Source organism: Eschrichtius robustus, chromosome 1, assembly GCF_028021215.1.
Source record: "Eschrichtius robustus isolate mEscRob2 chromosome 1, mEscRob2.pri, whole genome shotgun sequence".
In the NCBI taxonomy this organism is placed as follows: Eukaryota; Metazoa; Chordata; class Mammalia; order Artiodactyla; family Eschrichtiidae; genus Eschrichtius; species Eschrichtius robustus.
In genome coordinates, this window is record NC_090824.1 from 164,665,311 (window position 1) to 164,685,542 (window position 20,232).

Here is a 20,232-nt window from a genome sequence, read left to right on the forward strand (position 1 = left end):
TGATAGGAAGGTGCAGATTAGTGCTTCTCTTTAATGTGCATATGAATGACTTGGGCGGTTAGTTAAAATGCAGATTCTGATTCGATAGCTCTGGGGTTGAGCCTGGATTCTGCATTTCTAACAAGCCCCCAGGTGATGCTGATGCTACCTGTCTGCAGACCACACACTGAGTAGTACGGGTGTAAACTACCTCTTCCTCTGTCACGGGAAGTACAGCTAGAAATGGGATTGGCAGTAAAGGGGAGACAAGTTGAGGGAGTTTTTGCTATATACATATTGAAGTTACCTAGGATGAAGGAAGATAGCAGGTGAGATAAAAAGGAAATCAAATCCAAGTCAGGTACTCAAGCCTTTAGTGACTGTTAGCAGCTCTGTGTCCCTGGGAGGGCTGCAGACAAAGGTAATGATAGAGGACTATTTATTGGAGAGAGGTCAAGAGAAGGAAGACAGGCAGAGGATGGAGTAAACTGAGCTGGGTGAGGGAAACAAGGGAATAAACAGAATCATAACTTGGGAAAAATTATGGGTAACTGGAAGCAGGAGGAGACAGTTGAGAGGTAAACAGTAATGACAAGAGTAAGCAAGAACTCAGCTGAAACCAGAATTTAACTAAAGAGTAATAATAATTTATTTTATCAGTATTGTTTTAAAATGATTTGCCGCTGTCCAATTAGTCTTCATAAAGACTCATGGAAAATGACCAGGGGCAAAATCTGCCTTCACTAAACTTTTACAAAGGTGGACTTGCCTGTGACTTTGAAGTTAACAGAGGTTAACAAAAGTTAACAAGATTCAAAGTGTACAAGTTTTCCCCTTGGTTACTTTAAACATTAATATTCACATATAGCTTGAATATTTAAATGTTTATAATCCCCATGGGTATATTAAATTACATACTGCTTCTAAGAAAGAAGCAGCAGTGTAAAATACCCTATTTTGAACATGCCATTCATTTTATAAGAAATACAACTGTCAAATTCTGAGGTGGCATTTCATAATTTCAATACTTCATGCCTGACTTCTAAAAAACTCTCAAGGTGCTGAAGTTAGTTTAAAAAATAATAAACCTGTCAGAGTTCCAAACTGATAGACAGGTGTAATTCCCACCCAGCTCTCTTTTGTTCTCAGACTCTAAGCATCCGATCACTTATTCAGGAGCTGTGAGTGAATGTATATGTCAAGCTGAGAATCTTTCTCCATTTACTAAGGCAACGTTTACTAATGCTGAGATATGAAACCTGTTCTGAGGCAAAATGTCTTCTAAGTTAATAGGAAGATAAGAGAAATTACAGGTATATTCTTACCCCTTCACTGGTTTTTTGCAAGTCTGAAGTTGTGTTTCTTGTGTCATTGCCGGCATCTCCACCCTCAGAGCTGCTTTTATTTTCTTCTTCTTTGCAGTCCTTGTCATCTTCATCTCCTGGAGATTTCCGGGACTGTTTGGAGGATTTCTAAATATTTAGACAAGTTAAAAAGTACAGTCAAAAGTAGAAACCCAAATGCACAAATGTAAGTAAGAAATGTAGAAGTAGCTGACCTATATCCAGCCTTTGTGGCTTGATACAGGATATACCAATACAACATGGCAGTGTGCCACGACTGAGCTAGGTGACCTTGGACAAGTCATTTCACCTCACGGGGCCTCAGTTTAACCAGCTGGAAAGGAAGTAGAGGTGGACTAGATAACCTTCTAGTTCTTTCCAGCAGTGTGATATTAAAAGCAGAAAATAGAGATTCACATACCTGGAACACTGTCAATGAATAAATATAGCTGATGGACACCACTCTAGGAAGGCTACAGAGCTAGAAGGCACCCTAAAGGTCTCCTTGTCCCTCCCCATCATTTCACAGTAGAATGTTAGGTCCAGAGAAGCAAGGTAAACTATCTAGGATACTATATGGATATTCATGTTGGAACACTTATGGAAGCTGTTTGGTTAATGGTATACATGGAATGATCTTGACAAAACTTTTCTATCACTAAATGATATGAATTAACTTTAATCTTTTAAATTATGGATAGTTATTTAAGAACTCAAGGCTACACTGGTAAACTAGCCCTTTTTTTCTTATCAACTTGCATTTGAAACCAAGATGAACTCTACAGTGAAGATGAAAATACAATTATAGTTCGCAGCCAGAGCTGCTTTGCAGAACAGCATTAAAATGATCAAAAGCTGGCCCCACTGTGCACCTTTAAGAAAATAAAATGTAGCATTTCACTTACATTTCCTTTTTGAGAAATTTTATGAATCTTTAAGCACATGGCAAATAACAGCTAAGGCAAAACTCATTAAGGCAAGTCACTTTTGGTCTTACAGAAATGAATTAGCAAATCTGAGCTTCCTGAGACAATCAATATTTTAAAATGCAACTTTCAAAGAGAAAATATCTTCTAGCTATGTGACAGAATATGTAATTACATTGCTTCTATTTTACTTAACTGAAACTACCAACCAAGCCCAAAATGTCAGTTTAAAATGACTCCATTTTTACTTTTTACAAGGAGGGAAAGCAGGGATTTAATAATCCAAACGTGGAGTGCCTGGAGTTAAAGTTTAGATCAAGTATGATGATATAAAAAGTGAAATACTTTTGTTCTCCTAGTAAATACAGTATAATTATTGAAATGCAGTAGTTGCTTTATATAGTAATTCTCAAGTAATAGTCCTTGACTTGCAGTTCTTACAGATAATAAGGCAGAACTCCCTAAAATTTATAGTGCTTACAAAGGATACTTACGAGTAATCCTACAAGTGAGTTTTTAAGCTTTATAATTTGATATACATAGACTAGAATTAGGGCATTACTATGTTTTGCTAATGAGTCACATTTGGTATTCTACTAAGAAATCTGGCTGCCAAGCTATATTTGGTAACCTTAGAAAGCTCTTACTGTGCTTATGCAGATCGTCGCAATTCCTGTAATTTTGGGGAAGGACCCTTCATCAGTTTCATCAATACGGTTTTGAATTGGTTGTGTGTCCAACTGTTGCTATCTTTGGTTTTTAACTAAGATTACTAACGGTTTACTATCATCATCAGTTTAGTTTGTTGTGAGGCTCTCTGATTAGCCCTACTTTATACAGTAAATAACTTGCATGCAAAATATTTTTCGCTTATAATTTTCTAGTATCTGTTATGGCTCAAATATGAATCACACATACACTTACTGCTAAAATGATATATACATAACCTCCCTCAAATGTGCTTATACTATGGCTCTTCATTATGAACTTTTTTTTCCACAGAAAAACAGAATTAGGTGAGGTAGAGGGAAAGTGGGACTTCTCCCTCAACCTAACTTGGATGCAGTCAAAAAAGTCTGTGAACCAAAAGTTTAGTGGTAAAGGAAGATTATTCAACTTTAAGAAACAGATGTAAAAAAAATCACCATATTCAACAAAAAGGAAGCATTTGGGGAGCCAAAGAGAGCAGTGAGGTTATATGAGGTAAGTGGTTCTCTAAATGTGGTTCCCAGATCAGCAACATCAGCTCACTGGATATTTAATTCCCCACCCTGGACCCCGCCCTAGACCTACTAAAATAGAAAATGGTGGGGGGTGCCAACACTCAGCAATAAGTGTTTTAACAAGCCCTCCAGGTGATTCTGATGCATGCAAAAGTTTGAGAACTACTGTGCTAGGTTACTCAGTTGATATTGAAAATTAAAAATCATGGTTCTTAAGTGATCATGAAAGTTGTGATCTTGAAGGAAAGCAAAGGAAATGATTCTTTAATTTAAAATCGATAAGCCTTAGTAAGTAAAGTATGTCTTTACCTCTTCACTACTTTAAATTATAAATCCACCCCAGGTATGAGCCCTATTACTTCTGGCTTTCACAAGAGTGATGAAATAATGACATTTAAAAGCCACATATCCACACTATTAAATACCTCAGGTACCTTAGAGAGCTTAGATAATTTAGGGTGGTGCAACACATTACATAGAAGCTCAGCAGGCAATCATAAACTAAATTAAATTCAATTGGGTGTTTAAATCAAGTCCAAAATGTTAAAAGAAATTCAGCTTAAAAAATAACCCCTATGGAACATACAGTCTGTTAGGGAAAATTCTAATTATTTTGTTGCCATTTGCAAACTTTACCCCCATTTAAGGCAGATACCATGTTTTTCATTAGGTGTACAGGAAGTAACATGCATTCATACAATTTTACCCGTATGCCAGTTGGGTAGATTTTATAGACTGTAAAATAAAATGTTGATAGTCTAAGAAACCCTTGATACTTGTTTTAAGGAATTTCCTAAGTATATCCAGCCACTAAATACCAGAGTCTAAATGGAAGTAATTTGTCCAAGTATTCAACTGTGTGACAGACCAATTGCAGCAAAACTTGTACCCATCTTTATCTTCAAAGATCCATCTACCTTGCTTTAAGTTTCTAAAAGGTGAACAATTTCCACAATATCATAGTTTTTTCAATTGTATTTCTAAATTACTGTATGAAAAACCTAAACCTTCAATTTGTAAATCAAGGATCATGTCACGCCTCCAATAAATTATTGTTACATCTGGAATAAAATTCAAACTCCTTAACATGGCATGCCAGTCTCCATTATTTAGCCCTTGCCTGTCTCTGCCTTCTTTCAATCCAGGGCATGTCAAACTCTTCCCTCCCTCAGAGCTTTGCTGCTCTGCCACATGTGCTCCTCGTCCCATGCTCTTCTTTCAGGTCTCAGCATAAATTTCATCTTTTTGGAAAGGCCCGGCCACTCTATCTAAATAGATACACTTATTCTGTTGTTCCCTGCTCCCATTCATTTCCTTCATAGCCCTTTCAGAATTTACAGTTATTTATTATTTGTTTTTTAACTCTGTGTTTCCACCCCCCAACCCACTGTATTGTAAGTTACATGAGGGTAGGAATGGCGTTGGATTTACTCACCACTATCTACCTAGTACAAGTGTCTGACATAGAATAGGTGACCTGGAAATATGAGAACTGAACAAATAAAGAGCCAAAGCACATTCTTTAAAGCAGAGCGACAAGAAAGAGTCTATCTTTATATTTACATCTGTAATACTAGACACAGTCCTAAATTGTACTGAGTCTCTTATATTCCTAAATTCTTCAGGGCTCACCTGGGGGTTGTTATAAGAGGAATACCTATTCTTACATCCTTGATTAAAGAACAGTCCTCCTCCAACGGAGAAGGTGCTATTTTCAGGGTCTATAGCCCTTATGAGTCAATACCAGTTACCCTCACATCTAAGATCACCTGTCTTATTCCCCTCAGATATATTACTGTCTCTAAAGGCAGAGGCTCCACAGAGCTAATATATTTCTATGTGCCCAGTGAATGAATTAAAAGTAATCTAAAAACCTTTAATGAATATGCATACAGCATTAACAACAATGGAAAAGGTTTCTCAGTAACCTTTGAAGTGTAAGACTTTTTCCGTTTTGAGCCTGCTTTTTCATTCTTTCTTTTGCCTTTTCCATCTTCTTCTACTCTATCACCTTCTTCCTCACTGCTTGCATCTGCAGTATTCCCGCCTTCTCCCTCGGTTTCTGAAGAGCTCTGTTGCTGAATTGCCTAAGAGATAATAAAATATTAGCTAATTACATTTTTGAAAAATAGCAAAGACTACAGACTATGAAAAGAATCATTCTATTCTAATTAGAAGAAGTTCAGCTTACTCAAGATTTTCAAAATAAACGGCTGTCAACTTCAATTTTCCAGTGACCAATTGACATGAACCCTCTTAAGGTAAAAGAATTACAGGCATACCTCGGAGATACTGCAGGTTCAGTTCCAGACCACCGCAATAAAGCAAATATCACAATAAAGCAAGTCACATGAATTTTTTGGTTCCCTAGTGCATATAAAAGTTATGTTTATACTAAACTGTAGTCTATTAAGTTTGCAGTAGCATTATGTCTATAAAAACAATGTGTATACCTTAATTTAAAAATATTTTATTGCTAAAAAATGCTAACCATCATCTGAGCCTTCAGCGAGTCCTCATCATTTTTGCTGGTGGAGGGTCAGCCATGCTGATGGTTGCTGACTGGTCAGGGTGGTGGCTGCTGAAGGCTGGGAGGCTGTGGCAACTTCTTAAAATAAGACAACAGTGAAGTTTGCAGTATCAATTGACAAATGATTTCTCTGTAGCAGGCAATGCAGCTGGATAGCATTTTACCCACCATAGAATTTCTTTCAAAATTGGAGTCAGTCCTCTTAAACCCTGTCACCACTTTATCAACTAAGTTTATATAATATTCTGAATCCTTTGTGGTCATGTCAACAATCTTCACAGCATCTTCACCAGGAGTAGCTTTCATCTCAAGAAACTACACTCTGCTCATCCATAAGAAGCAATTCCTTATTGATTCAAGTTTTAGCAGGAGTTTGCAACAATTTAGTTACATCTCCAGGCTCTGCTTCTAATTCTAATTCTCTTGCCATTTCCACCACATCTGCAGTTCCTTCCTCCACTGAAGTCTTGAAACCCTCCAAGTCATCCATGAGGTTTGGAATCCACTTCTTCCAAACTCCTGTTAATGTTGATATTCTGACCTCTTCCTATGAATCATGAATGTTCTTAATGGCATCTAGAATGGTGAATACTTTCCAGAAGGTTTTCAACTGACTTTTGCCCAGATCCATCAGAGGAATCATCATCTACGGCAGCTATAGCCTTACAAAATGTATTTCTTAAATAATAAACTTGAAATCTAAATTACTCTTTGATCCATGGCTGCAGAATGGATGTTGTGTTAGGAGGCATGAAAACAACACTGATCTCATTGTACATCTCCATTAGAGCTTCTGGGTGACCAGGTGCATTGTCAACGAGCAGTAATATCAAGATTTTCAAAGGAATCTTTTTTTCTGAGCAGTAGGTCTCAACGGTGGGCTTAAAATATTTAGTATACCATGTTGTCAATAGACTGTGCTGTCATCCAGGCTTTGGTGTTCCATTTATAAAGCACAGGCAGAGGAGATTCAGCATAATTCTTAAGGGCCCTAGGATTTCTAGAATTTCAATGAGCACTGGCTTCAACTGAAAGTCACCAGTTGCATTAGCTCCTAACAAGAGTCAGCTTGTCCTCTGAGGCTTTGAAGTCAGGCACAGACTTCTCCTCTCTAGCTATGAAAGTCCTAGATGGCATCTTCCAATAGAAGGCCGTTTCATCTACATTGAAAATCTGTTGTTTAATGTAGCCACCTTCATTAATTATCTTAGCTAGATCTTCTGGATAACTTGCTGCAGCTTCTACATCAGCACTTGCTGCTTCACCTTGCACTTTTATGTTATAGAAATGGCTTCTTTCCTTAAACCTCTGGCATCAACCTCGGCTAGCTTCAAACTTTTCTTCTGCACTTCCTCACCTCTCTTAGTGTTCAGAGAATCGAAGAGAGTTAGGGCCTTCTCTAGATTAGGCTTTAGCTTAAGGGAATGTTATGGCCGGTTTGATCTTCTATCCAGACTACTCAAACCTTCTCCACAGCAGCAATAAGGCTGTTTTGCTTTCTTATTATTCATGTGTTCACCAGAGTAGTACTTTTAAATTCTTTCAAGAACTTTTCCCTTGCATTCACAACTTGGCTAACTGCTTGGCTCCAAGAGGCCTAGCTTTCGGCCTATTCCAGTTTTCAACATGCCTTCCTCACTAAAAGCTTAATCATTTCTAAGCTTTTGATTTAAAATAAGAGATGTATGATTTTTCCTTTCACCTGAATACTTAAGATGCCATTGCAGGGTTATTAACTGGCCCAGCTTCAATACTGTTGTGTCTCAGGGGATAGGGAGGCTCAAGGAGAGGGAGAAAGGGGGAACGGCTGATCAGTGGCACAGTCAGAACACACACAACATTATCAATTAAGTTCACTGTCTTATATGGGTGTAGTTTGTGGTGCCCCAAAACAATTATAATAGTAACATCAAAGAGCACTGATCACAAGTCGCTATAACAAATATAAGAATAATGAAAAAGTTTGAAATATTGAGAGAATTACCAAAATGTGATGCCAAGACATGAGGTGAGCAAATGCTGTTGGAAAAATGGGGCCAACAGGCTTGCTCAATGCAGGGTTGCCACAAACCTTTGATTTGTAAAAAATGCAGTATCTGTGAACTGCAACAGAGCAAGGTATGCCTGTACATTTAATCCAAAGTGCTACTGGAGCCAGAAACAATTCTGACTTCAAATGGGTGGTGGGTAATCATTAGTACAAAGGACATATAAGAAAGATCCAAAAAAGAATTAAAATAAAAAATGAGATGTAGCAAGTGATAATGAAGTAAACCATCACCTGGTATCCAGTAAACTTTACTCCTGGGTTATTTTCTATTTCCCACAATCCTTCATTAAATCCTTTCCGTTTGTTTGACTTTCCAAACTTGTCTTTGTATTCCTTATAAGGGAAAAGGTCTTTGGGACCTAGAAATGCACTGCAGAGATATATTAGAAAGAGATTTGATATTTTGACCTTCAAATGTAAGATATTTTTAATATCAACTCAAGTGTCAGAGCACATTTTAGTAAATACATTAAAAGTATATATAAACCCTCTCAGTTAGACACATATCACAAGATGTTTTGCAAATAGATTTCAAGGTAGAAAAAATAGACAGCTAGGTATGCAAGCCAGCAACCCTGGATGGTGCTACTTTGATTTTACTTTTAAATTACTAATTTCTTTTTTGTTTTGAAATTGATTTTTAGTTAAACTACTTTAAAAGTAGTTTTAAAAATGTCTACTTTGACCACTTAAATCATCATCTTAAACTAAGACTTACCTATGCTAATCTTTCATAGGCAAGGGTTTTGTAAGACTCACAGTAAAAACATAAACACTGGATTAAAAAATGATTTTAACTCTATATGCCACATTAGTGTATTTATTCACTATTATTTCTATAAATTAAAAAAGCATTAGTGTTTAATGAGGCACTACACAAGAAAAAAATTAGAAGTGGCAAAGTAGATAGAATCATCCAATTTAAACCTTATCCTAAATTAGTCATAATTATGAAAAGAAAATGAGTTAGAATAAATCCTGGGGCTGGCTAATAGATCTGAGCATTTAAACTAGAGTCTTCAGCATTATTATCTATGATATTAACCTGGTGAATGAGATGGTGGAGGCCCACATGCTGGCTGAGACTCATTTCAAACTAAGATTCATTTATTCAACAAATTTTATCGAACATCTCTAATGTGAGGCACTATTCCACAGGTGCTGGGGATTCTTCAGGGAACAAAGAGATGAATGTCTCTGCCTTCATGGAGCATACATTCTAGTAGCAAGGGTAGGGGTCTAGACAATAAAGAAGATAAATAAATAAAATACATAGTACTGTGTGCTGAAAATAAATCAATAAATATATAGATGAAGCAGAGGAGGGGGATGGTTAAGGACTGGGGTGGATTTTACAGTTTTAGAAATACAGATCAAGAAGGAAGGCCTCACTGAAAAGGGAACATCTAAGAACTGAAGGGGGTGAAGGAAGAACCCATGCAGTTATCTGGGGAAGAGTAGAGCAGACTGAAGGAAGAGCAAGTACAACAGACCCTGAGGTGGGACAATGCCTAGTGTGTCTGAAAAATTAAGAGGCCAGTGTGGCTAGACTGAAATGAGTGAAGAGAGAGCTGTGTGAGATGAGGTCAGAGAGGTAACAGGATGGGAGCACAGATTACGTCAGGCCTTGGAGGCCACTACAAAGGCTTTGAGTCACGTGGGAAGCCATTAAAGGTTTTGAGAAGTGACAATTTGTGTTTTAACAGCGTCACTTTGGCTGCTGTGTTGAAAACACACTGAAGAGCTGGGTACTAGGGTAGAAGCAGAGAGACTAATTAGGCTACTGAAGTAACAGTGGTGACTTGGACCAGTTGTAAGCAGTGCAGTTGGTGAGAGGTGGCTGGATTCTGAATTCACTCTCAAGAAAAGAGCCAAGGTATTTGTTAATGGGCTAGATATGGCATGTCAGAGAGAGGGTGGAACTGAGGATATCTCCAAGGTTTTAGATTGAGCAATTAGAAGAATGCAGTTGATATTTACTGAAATGGAAAGATTTTTGAGAGAACAAGATTTGAAGATGAAAAGCTTAGTTTTGGATGTTGAATTTGAAAACTTGGTTAGATATCCCAGTGAAGATGTCAAGTAGGCAACTGGGCAGGTGATTCTGTAGTTCAGGGGAAAGGTCTGTGCTGGAGATATATATTTGGAACTTATCAGCAGAGACGATGTTGAAAGCTTTGAGACCATAGGTTAACAGTTTACTGCTGATTTTTATAAATTCCATTTTCTGACTGGATCTTAGTACTGATCCCTTCCTTACACTGCCCAGCTGGTCAAGAATTCAAGTTGATAAAATCACCTGAGGAAGCTTTCTGACCCCAATCACCAAACTTTCCTTGACTGTTCACCTTTAATCGTTCAGCATGACTGCATTTCACTGAATCCAGAGATAGTTTATCAGGATACTGGACATTCTAACCAAATGCCTGACAAACTGAGCATGAGAAGGAAATGTGACTTTGGGTACGGTGATTTCACTTTTAGAGCAATTTGACATGAATTATTAGACTGTGGTTTTTGACCTTTCTCCAGTCCTTGACTGTATGTATAGGAATTAATTGTGGGCTAAGCTGCCTGAGGTTCACGTCAGCTACAGATGCTAACCAGAGCTTGTCTGTACTTTAATTATGCCACAGGAGTTAAGATTAATGATTCAACTGGCCATGTTAGCTGTTGCCAGAAAAAGGAACATTGAATGAGCTATTCTAAAACAAGTTCTTGTTTTTCATAGACAATCTTGGTTTTTCCTGGATTATAGATAATTCCACAAATCAAATCCCCTCTCAACTGGTTAACTTTGCTGTACGTTTTATAAATTTTAAAGGGTAGGCCAGAAAATAGAATTGTTCAAAGTTACATGCTCTAAGGATGTTATTTTTTTTCCTGACAAAGGCTGCCTTGAAAATTGTCCAGACTAAAACTACTGGGGTAAAGTTATATGGAGCAGAAGAAATTGGGGCTCCAATCACCTACCTGTCTGAGCAACAGATTCAAAGAAACTGGGGCTCCAATCACCTATCTGTGTAAGCAACAGATTCAAAGCCATGTTCTGAGGAAAATTCTGGTCCTGCCTTGGGGTGCTCCTGCTGACACAGTTGTCTTGTTAAGTTCCTCACCTTCCACATACTTTCCCCCCCTTTCATTTATTTCATTTAATCAATTTTAATTCATTCAACAGCTAGTTTTAGACACTCCCGAAGTCATTCTACGAGGCCACCATCACCCTGATACCAAAACCAGACAAAGATACTACAAAAAAAGAAAATTACAGACCAATATCACTGATGAATATAGATGCAAAAATCCTCAACAAAATACTAGCAAACAGAATGCAACAACACATTAAAAGGAGCATACACCATGATCAAGTGGGATTTATCCCTGGGATGCAAGGCTTCTTCAATATACCCAAATCAATCAATGTGATACACCATATTAACAAATTGAAGAAGAAAAACCATATGATCATCTCAACAGATGCAGAAAAAGCTTTTGACAAAATTCAACACCCACTTATGATAAAAACTCTCCAGAAAGTGGGCACAGAGGGAACATGCCTCAACATAATAAAGGCCATATATGACAAACCCAGAGCAAACATCATTCTCAATGGTGAAAAACTGAAAGCATTTCCTCTAAGATCAGGAACGAGACAAGGATGTCCACTCTTGCCACTATTATTCAACCTAGTTTTGGAAGTCCTAGCCATGGCAATCAGAGAAGAAAAAGAAATAAAAGGAATACAAATTGGAAAAGAAGAAGTAAAACTGTCACTGTGCAGATGACATGATACTATATATAGAGAGTCCTAAAGATGCCACCAGAATACTACTAGAGCTAATCAATGAATTGGGTAAAGTTGCAGGATACAAAATTAATGCACAGAAACCTCTTGCATTCCTATACACTAATGATGAAAAATCTGAAAGAGAAATTAAGGAAACACTCTCATGTACCATTGCAACAAAAAGAATAAAATACCTAGGAATAAACCTACCTAGGGAGACAAAAGACCTGTATGCAGAACACTATAAGATAAGACACTGATGAAAGAAATTAAAGATGATACCAACAAATGGAGAGATATACCATGTTCTTAGATTGGAGGAATCAATATTGTGAAAATGACTATACTACCCAAAGCAATCTACAGATTCAATGCAACCCCTATCAAATTACCAATGGCATTTTTTACGGAACTAGGACAAAAAATCTTAAAATTTGTATGGAGACACAAAAGACCCAGAATAGCCAAAGCAGTCTTGAGGGAAAAAAACAGAGCTGGAGGAATCAGACTCCCTGACTTCGGACTAAACTACAAAGCTACAGTAATCAAGGCAATATGGTACTGGCACAAAAACAGAAACACAGATCAATGGAACAAGATAGAAAGCCCAGAGATAAACCCACACACCTATGGTCAACTAATCTATGACAAAAGAGGCAAGGATATGCAATGGAGAAAAGACAGTCTCTTCAGTAAGTGGTGCTGGGAAAACTGGACAGCTACATGTAAAAGAATGAAATTAGAACACTCCCTAACACCATACACAAAAATACACTCAAAATGGATTAGAGACCTAAATGTAAGACTGGACACTATAAAACTCTTAGAGGAAAACATAGGAAGAACACTCTGACATAAATCACAGCAAGATCTTTTTTGATCCACCTCCTAGAGTAGTGGAAATAAAAACAAAAATAAACAAATGGGACCTAATGAAACTTCAAAGCTTTTGCAAAGCAAAGGAAATCATAAACAAGATGAAAAGACAACCCTCAGAATGGGAGAAAATATTTGCAAACAAATCAATGGACAAGGGATTAATCTCCAAAATATATAAACAGCTCATGCAGCTCAATACTAAAAAAACAAACAACCCAATCCAAAAATGGGCAGAAGACCTAAATAGACATTTCTCCAAAGAAGACATACAGATGGCCAAGAAGCACATGAAAAGTTGCTCAACATCACTAATTATTAGAGAAATGCAAATCAAAACTGCAGTGAGGTATCACCTCACACCAGTTAGAATGGGCATCATCGGAAAGTCTACAGACAACAAATGCTGGGAGAGGGTGTGGAGAAAAGGGAACCCTCTTGCACTGTTGGTGGGAATGTAAATTGATACAGCCACTAAGGAGAACAGTATGGAGGTTCCTTAAAAAACTAAAAATAGAATTACCTTATGATCCAGCAATCCCACTACTGGGCATATACCCAGAGAAAACCATAATTCAAAAAGACACATGCACCCCAATGTTCACTGCAGCACTATTTACAATAGCCAGGTCATGGAAGCAACCTAAATGCCCATCAACAGACGAATGGATAAAGAAGATGTGGTACATATATACAATGGAATATTATTCAGCCATAAAACGGAACGAAATTGGGTCATTTGTTGAGATGTGGATGGATCTAGAGACTGTCATGCAGAGTGAAGTAAGTCAGAAAGAGAAAAACAAATATCGTATATTAACGCATATATGTGGAACCTAGAAAAATGGTACACATGAATCGGTTTGCAGGGCAGAAATTGAGACACAGATGTAGAGAACAAACGTATGGACACCAAGGGGGGAAAGCGGCAGGGGGTGGGGGTGGGGGTGGGGGTGGGGGTGGTATGAATTGGGCAATTGGGATTGACATCTACACACTGATGTGTATAAAATTGATGACTAATAAGAACCTGCTGTATAAAAAAATAAATAAAATAAAATTCAAAAATTCAAAAACAACAAAAAAACACCTACCATAGGCCAGGCACTGTGTAAAGCACTGTGTATACAGGGCTTAGCAACATCCACACAATCTCTGCTTTCACAGAGAGACTGAATGTTAGGTACTTGCCAGGGCATATAATCTCAGGTTTAAGGACACCCAATACTTAGTAAATGATCAGCTGAAACAATGTTATAACAGGCTTTCTAAAGTTCATTCTCCTCCAGATGTTTTAAAATCTACCTCTGGATGATCAAACCAGCAAAAAACTCACATACGGACGGTATCACACTGCTCCTTGGTAGAACTGCTTTTACTGAATTGAGACTTGGAATTATGCCACTGACTTATATTAAGGATGCTATAAGAAATAACTCCATAAAATCCTTCACACTGTTTACTGGAATGATTCTGTTACTTTTACTAGCAATATACCAGGTGGCAAATTCTTTAAGGGCAACTTTTATTTTCACTGCCTTAAAGAATATCTAGAAAATGTTTACTAAGTGAATGAAAGTTACCACATAATATTAGTAAATGGTTGATTTTGGTGTATGCAATGGAAATGTGATAATCTTGTTTATCAAATCCTGCCTTGTTCTAGATATACAATCAGATCACTTGGAATTAGGTCCTAAAGAAAAAGCAAAATAATGGTATGGACATAAAAGGGAAGGAGGAATGAGGGAAATACAAAAATAGGTATCACAAAGCCCTACGTACTTATTACTATAGGTAAAACATTTATTTCTAAGCTTCGAGCAACCTCTTCAAGGAGAAAAACATGTTAAGTTGCATAGTCCACAAGTGTCTATTAGATAAAAATAAAACAAAGAAAATAAAACCTCTTGAAAAAAACATAAATTTCTCACATGAAGACAAGAAAGAAATATGCCTTAAAGGGCCCTCTCCCAGCTAGCTCTCTTTCAATATGAGAACGAGGAAGATGTCAGAGTGGTAGAGACAGCAAGAAAAGAAAAAGTTCATGCCTGGCTCTACTAACATTCACATGAACATAGGGGGTGACCCTGAATATAAGATTTCATCTTAGTTTTTAGCTTTCCCCCCCATTTGCAGTTCCTATTCCATTTGTGTCCTTGTTGTAAATAACCATATACATTCTCAGTGTGTCAGGTTCTGTGTGTCAAGACTGCCTATGGTTCCCTAGCATCCATTATCATTGTCTTTCTTTTAATGGATACTCCTCCCAATTTGCTTCCCCAACAAAGTTGCCTAGCTAGAGACTATGCTTCCAGCTTCCTTACAGCTAGATGTGACCATATGGCCAAGTTCTTGCCACTGGAATAAATGCAACTGTAAGCCACATATTCAACTGCTGTGTCATTTCCTTACCTCTTCCCTCTCCCCGTTCCCTCTACCTGGAAGATGCACAGGTACTGCTGAGCCAGTTTCTGCTTTTTTTTTTTTTTTTAAATAAGCAGACAAGGGCAATGCCCTAGGGAATGGCAGGCCAACACAACAGAAGAAACCTGGGTCCCTAGAGCAGAGCTGAACATCCACCTTGATCTACCTACCTTGATAGACAGATCTATCTAGATAGATAGATAGATAGATAGATCCCCCATCCCTGGACTACTTCCAAAAAAAGAAGTAAATTCCTATATTCTTTGAGACACTGTATTTTCAGTTTCCTTTATTCAATAGCTTAATCTGTACTCTGACCAACACAATTACAAAAACTTAGAAAGGTAGTATGTTTCCTTCAAGGTCTGACAAGTTGAAGGAGCCTGAGAGAACATAACTTTGTTCTGTGAAATATGAATGGAAGACATCTCTCTAGGTCTTAAAAGTGTCCTAAAGGAAACTTCTGGGTCATGCCCAACATTTAAGCAGAAACAGAAATGATATTCAAAAGCAAAATAAATGAAAAATCTTCACATTAAGAAAAAAATATATTATCTTTGCAATTTTATATAATTGATTATAATGATTTTAACAACATATAAAATAATATAAAGTGATTTTAACAACATATAAAATAATGTAGTCTAGCAGAATCAAATTAGAACTGTTGAAAATTTAAGTTGTTTTGTTGACTTACGTTTCATGGGTGCCAAAAAAGAAGATAGGATACTTATTTGCTGGAGGCTTCACAGCTCCCTCTGGGAGTTCATCAATCTATTAAAGATAAAATCATGTAAAATAGCATAAACATGATATAAACATTGTTCCAATAATTTATTGCTAATTTCAAAATAAAATCACTCTAATAAAAATCCCAACAGTTTTTCTTTTCTTGAACCTTATAAAATGATTCTAAAGGTCGTATTTGGCACACCATATGGAGAGTAACACTGTAAATTGATTATAACTATTATGGTAATACATAATCAGGAGCCAAAACTACTCATTTCCTTCAACTCAACAGAATTACTCTTGGGAATCTGCCCTAGTGAAATAATTCAAAAGAATAACAAAAAAGAAACAGAAGATGCACTTTTGGGGGACAGTAACAAATTTTTACACCCCACCCTACAAGATAGGAGAATTATGGAAAATTAACTCAAAATACTATGTAGTCATTGAAAGATATCATCTCTTGCTCGGACTAGTGCAAGTCTCTCCCCATCCACTGAAGCTCACATTACCTTTTTAAATGCATATTTGATTGTGCCAAATCCTTCAACAGCTTCTCATAGCTGTGCATCTGAAACCTCTGGGGCTTTTAAAAAATAAAGATCATCAATCCTTCCCCAGACCCAGCAATTTTTACGTACAGCTGAGGTTGAGAACTTCTCATAGGATAAAGTCTAAATTCCTTAGAATGCAACATAGTTATATATACATTATTCCCTAGAATGTTTCAAGAAATGGTCCTTGACTCCTAAATCTCCATCTGTAGTCCCAATCTTTCCGTTGAACTCCAGGCATGAAATTACAAACATCTACAAACCATTTCCATTTACAGGTCCTACAAACAGCTTAAAATGAAGAAAAGGCCTGGAGTTCTTCAGAAGAGGCATACTTGGAGTTTATAGAGCAAGGAAAAGGGTCTGGTATCCTGTGTCCTGAAGATATCTGCAGGCCTTCTTAACTAACATATGGCGACAGCCTGAGGATTACTACAGCATCACAACATTCATCTCTGAACTGAATGAACCATGTGTCACAGAACAGGTGCTCTGGTGTACTGAGAAAAGATGGCCTTTCAGTCTAGAAACTTTAGTCCTGCTTCTGACTTCAATTGTGATATCGAAGATATCACTTAATGACTTTCACATCTGTAAAATGAGATGGTTGCACTAGATAACCTCTAGGTTTCCTTCAAGTCCTGAAATTCCATGCCTTGCCTAAAACTGAACTAATTTTCTCTGAATCTGTTTTTGTTTCCTATCTTAAGTATTGGTACACTCAGTACCAAGAAAGAAACCTTAATGTTTTTATTATTATTCAGTTTTTCACCAAATTCCCCAGTTTGGCTCCTGAAATGTCTCCAAATTGAACACCATTCCCATTACTAAATTTAGTTCCCTAAAAAAGTTCTCATGATCTTTTGACAAGGCCACAGCAGCCTGTCAAAGTATCTCCTTGCCTCTGGGCTTTCCCGTTACTGACTGTACAACTTCTGGGTAAACCCTGTATGTTTTACATTCAATACACTACCCTACAAAGACAACTTAAAATGAGTAATTTCATTTTGAATAAAATTCAATATATATTCAATTATATATATATATATATATACACACACACACACACACACACACACACACACACACACACACTCTCATACATATATTATTGTGGTAAAAAATACATAACATAAAATTTTCTATCTTACCCATTTTTAAATTTACAGTTCAGTAATGTTAAGAATATTCACACTATGATACAGATCTCCAGAAAATGAATAACTATATTTTAAATGTACAAAAAATAGAACTTAATATGGAAATGTATGTTTATGTATGTGGGAGGCACTGAATTGCTAGCTGACAAAACACTATCACATCATGTTTTTTTTTCACTCTTGTGAGAAAACTGAAAGTGAATCTTTTTTAAAAAACTTTTAAAACTTTTCTTTCAAATAAAACACAACTTTTGGTTAAACTTTTCCTTTGCTGTGTTATACAACTAACATCTACTGTAGAAGTTGCAAACTGACGGCCCTTAGGCCATGTCTGGCCTGAAGAAATGTTCTGTTTGGCTCACACAGTGTTTTTAAAAAACTGAATTAGGTATCAACACTTTAAAATTGGAAGATTGATCTTAAAATCCAGAATAGCCTCTGTGAAAAAATAGCGAAGATAGGGATAAGCAACACTAAGCTTGCATTCCCAGGAGGCAACAATTAGCTGAAGATGATCAACAGCTGCCTTCAGACAAGGTATGTTCTCTCAAGTTTGCTACATTCCCCAACACTCTCTAGGTAATGTTGTAAATGCCTGCTTCCCTTACTTACATTGCTTGCCTGGCCCCTCTGAATATGAGTTCATGCCCCTGTAATAAATAATGCCAAAATAGTGGCCTTACCATCACGCTGGTTCCCTCATAAAGGTGTTAAATGTTGACATGCACTAACTATATTTTACTGAGTCTTGTTTTGAAAATTACACTGACAGTTTTGGAATTATACCAAATTGTTCAAGTGGATATACCTTCTTGAACCAATTAAAGAGTGCACCTCCTAGGCACTGGTTTTTGTTTGTTTGTTTTGGCTTCTAGAGTGAATACCAAGTGGCAATAGAACTTTATCTTCAGAGTTTCTGTTTTTCTACTGTTTCTATTTTCCTGACTTTTATTTTCACTTTTATTTCTGGTTCTTGGCTATGTTTGGTTCTGATTCTGGTTTGCACACAGCCAATGTGTTATTCCCCATTAATAGGAGGATGGGGACCTATTCTCTTTTGGGTATGACAGGGCAAATAATCTGGTACAATAGTCTTTTGGTTTGTAGAAGAATAAGTCTTGCTTTTACTGGAAAGAAGAAAAGCCCTTTGAGATCTAGATCAGTGAGTGTATGTATTTTGTGTTTCCTTTAACCTGTTAACTGAAGTTGTAGACCTGAAGCCGTAGGCTCTCTGTGTGCCTATCATACTTGAGAGTCTTTACCCTTCCTTGTGTGAGTTTGAAACATTTTCCTATTTCTGGGAAGGGTATTAACAAATTAGATATAAATTTCTTAAAATGAAAGAGCTCTGTTTTTACTGATTTACAGATACTAATAAGATTACAAAAATCTAATATAAAGGAACGTAAGAACCCTCAAGAAATTAAAAAGTGAATGTAGAATACTTCAAATACGGTGGCCTTTTTGTTATTGTTCATTGTTTATCTGTCTGCTTTGTTCACTGCAGAGACACAGGGAATGTCAGTTAGAACTGAGGCTCTGTCCCTTGGAGTCTACAACTCTAACAAGCCCCATGGACTTGGGGCCTGGAGGCAGGCAGCCTCACATTTCCTAGAAAACTTGTTCTCAGAGTTTCATCCCTGGGCCTTCACCATCAGTGTCACCTGCGGACTCATTAGAAATGCTAGTTCTCAGTCCAGAACCCTAATGAGGGTTAGGCCCAAGAATCAGTGTTTTAAGAAGCCTCCAACTGTTTTTGATATACATTATAAAACATTCCATCCTCCTGCTGTGGTTTCTGTGGATGAGTTGCCTTTGTTTCTTCTGATTAACGTTAAGTCTGCTTACGGAGGAGATATGGGGATATATGTATATGGAGAGCTGATTCACTTTGTTATAAAGCAGGAACTAACACACCATTGTAAAGCAATTACACTCCAATAAAGATGTTAAAACAACAACAACAACAAAAAACATTAAGTCTGCTTAAAGCTGTGGGATTTTTGCCCTGAGACCGCAAAATTGCATCAGTGCACATTAATTTTCCTAATATTTTAAAAAATGTATAACATGTCCAGTTTTCTATTTTTTAATTAAAGGAGTGCTACACTATATTAAATGTGGTGGCTTTTTAAGGAAAAAACCCTTCTCACAGGAACTGTTAGCTCGTAAGTATTCTTATATAAGAATCCAAATTTAAGTAATCAAAGTGAATCTTTGAACAAATCAGACTGGTTTACAATTTTGGTTTAAAAATAACTATTTGGGGGCTTCCCTGGTGGCGCAGTGGTTGAGAGTCTGCCTGCCAATGCAGGGGACACGGTTTCGAGCCCTGGTCTGGGAAGATCCCACATGCCGCGGAGCAACTAGGCCCGTGAGCCACAATTACTGAGCCTGCGCGTCTGGAGCTTTTGCTCCGCAACAAGAGAGGCCGCGATAGTGAGAGGCCTACGCACCGTGATGAAGAGTGGCCCCCACTTGCCGCAACTAGAGAAAGCCCTCGCACAGAAATGAAGACCCAACACAGCCAAAAATAAATAAATAAATAAATTTTTAAAAAAACAAAAAACTATTTGTCTTTATCTGGATTTAATCATTGTAGAGTGTAATATAAGTAAATTTAAGAAAATAAAATTGGGGTTTCT

At 37.2% G+C, this 20,232-nt stretch overlaps 2 protein-coding genes across 3 annotated transcripts in view; one reads left to right on the forward strand and one right to left on the reverse strand.

Moving 5' to 3' along the window:
- TM6SF1 (transmembrane 6 superfamily member 1) overlaps positions 1–3,342 on the forward strand; it is a 39,342-nt gene extending 36,000 nt beyond the window's left edge. The window contains exon 10 of the mRNA XM_068558612.1: positions 3,251–3,342. Within this exon, the coding sequence (XP_068414713.1) occupies positions 3,251–3,268 (18 nt within the window). The 3' untranslated portion in view covers positions 3,269–3,342. The remainder of the gene's footprint in view (positions 1–3,250) is intronic.
- HDGFL3 (HDGF like 3) overlaps positions 1–20,232 on the reverse strand; it is a 75,231-nt gene that overhangs the window by 9,062 nt on the left and 45,937 nt on the right. For both annotated transcript variants that reach the window (XM_068558662.1, XM_068558672.1), the window contains exons 2-5: positions 15,839–15,915; positions 8,283–8,421; positions 5,400–5,558; positions 1,305–1,451 (exon numbers count right to left, since the gene is read on the reverse strand). In XM_068558662.1, the coding sequence (XP_068414763.1) occupies positions 1,305–1,451; positions 5,400–5,558; positions 8,283–8,421; positions 15,839–15,915 (522 nt within the window). The remainder of the gene's footprint in view (positions 1–1,304; positions 1,452–5,399; positions 5,559–8,282; positions 8,422–15,838; positions 15,916–20,232) is intronic.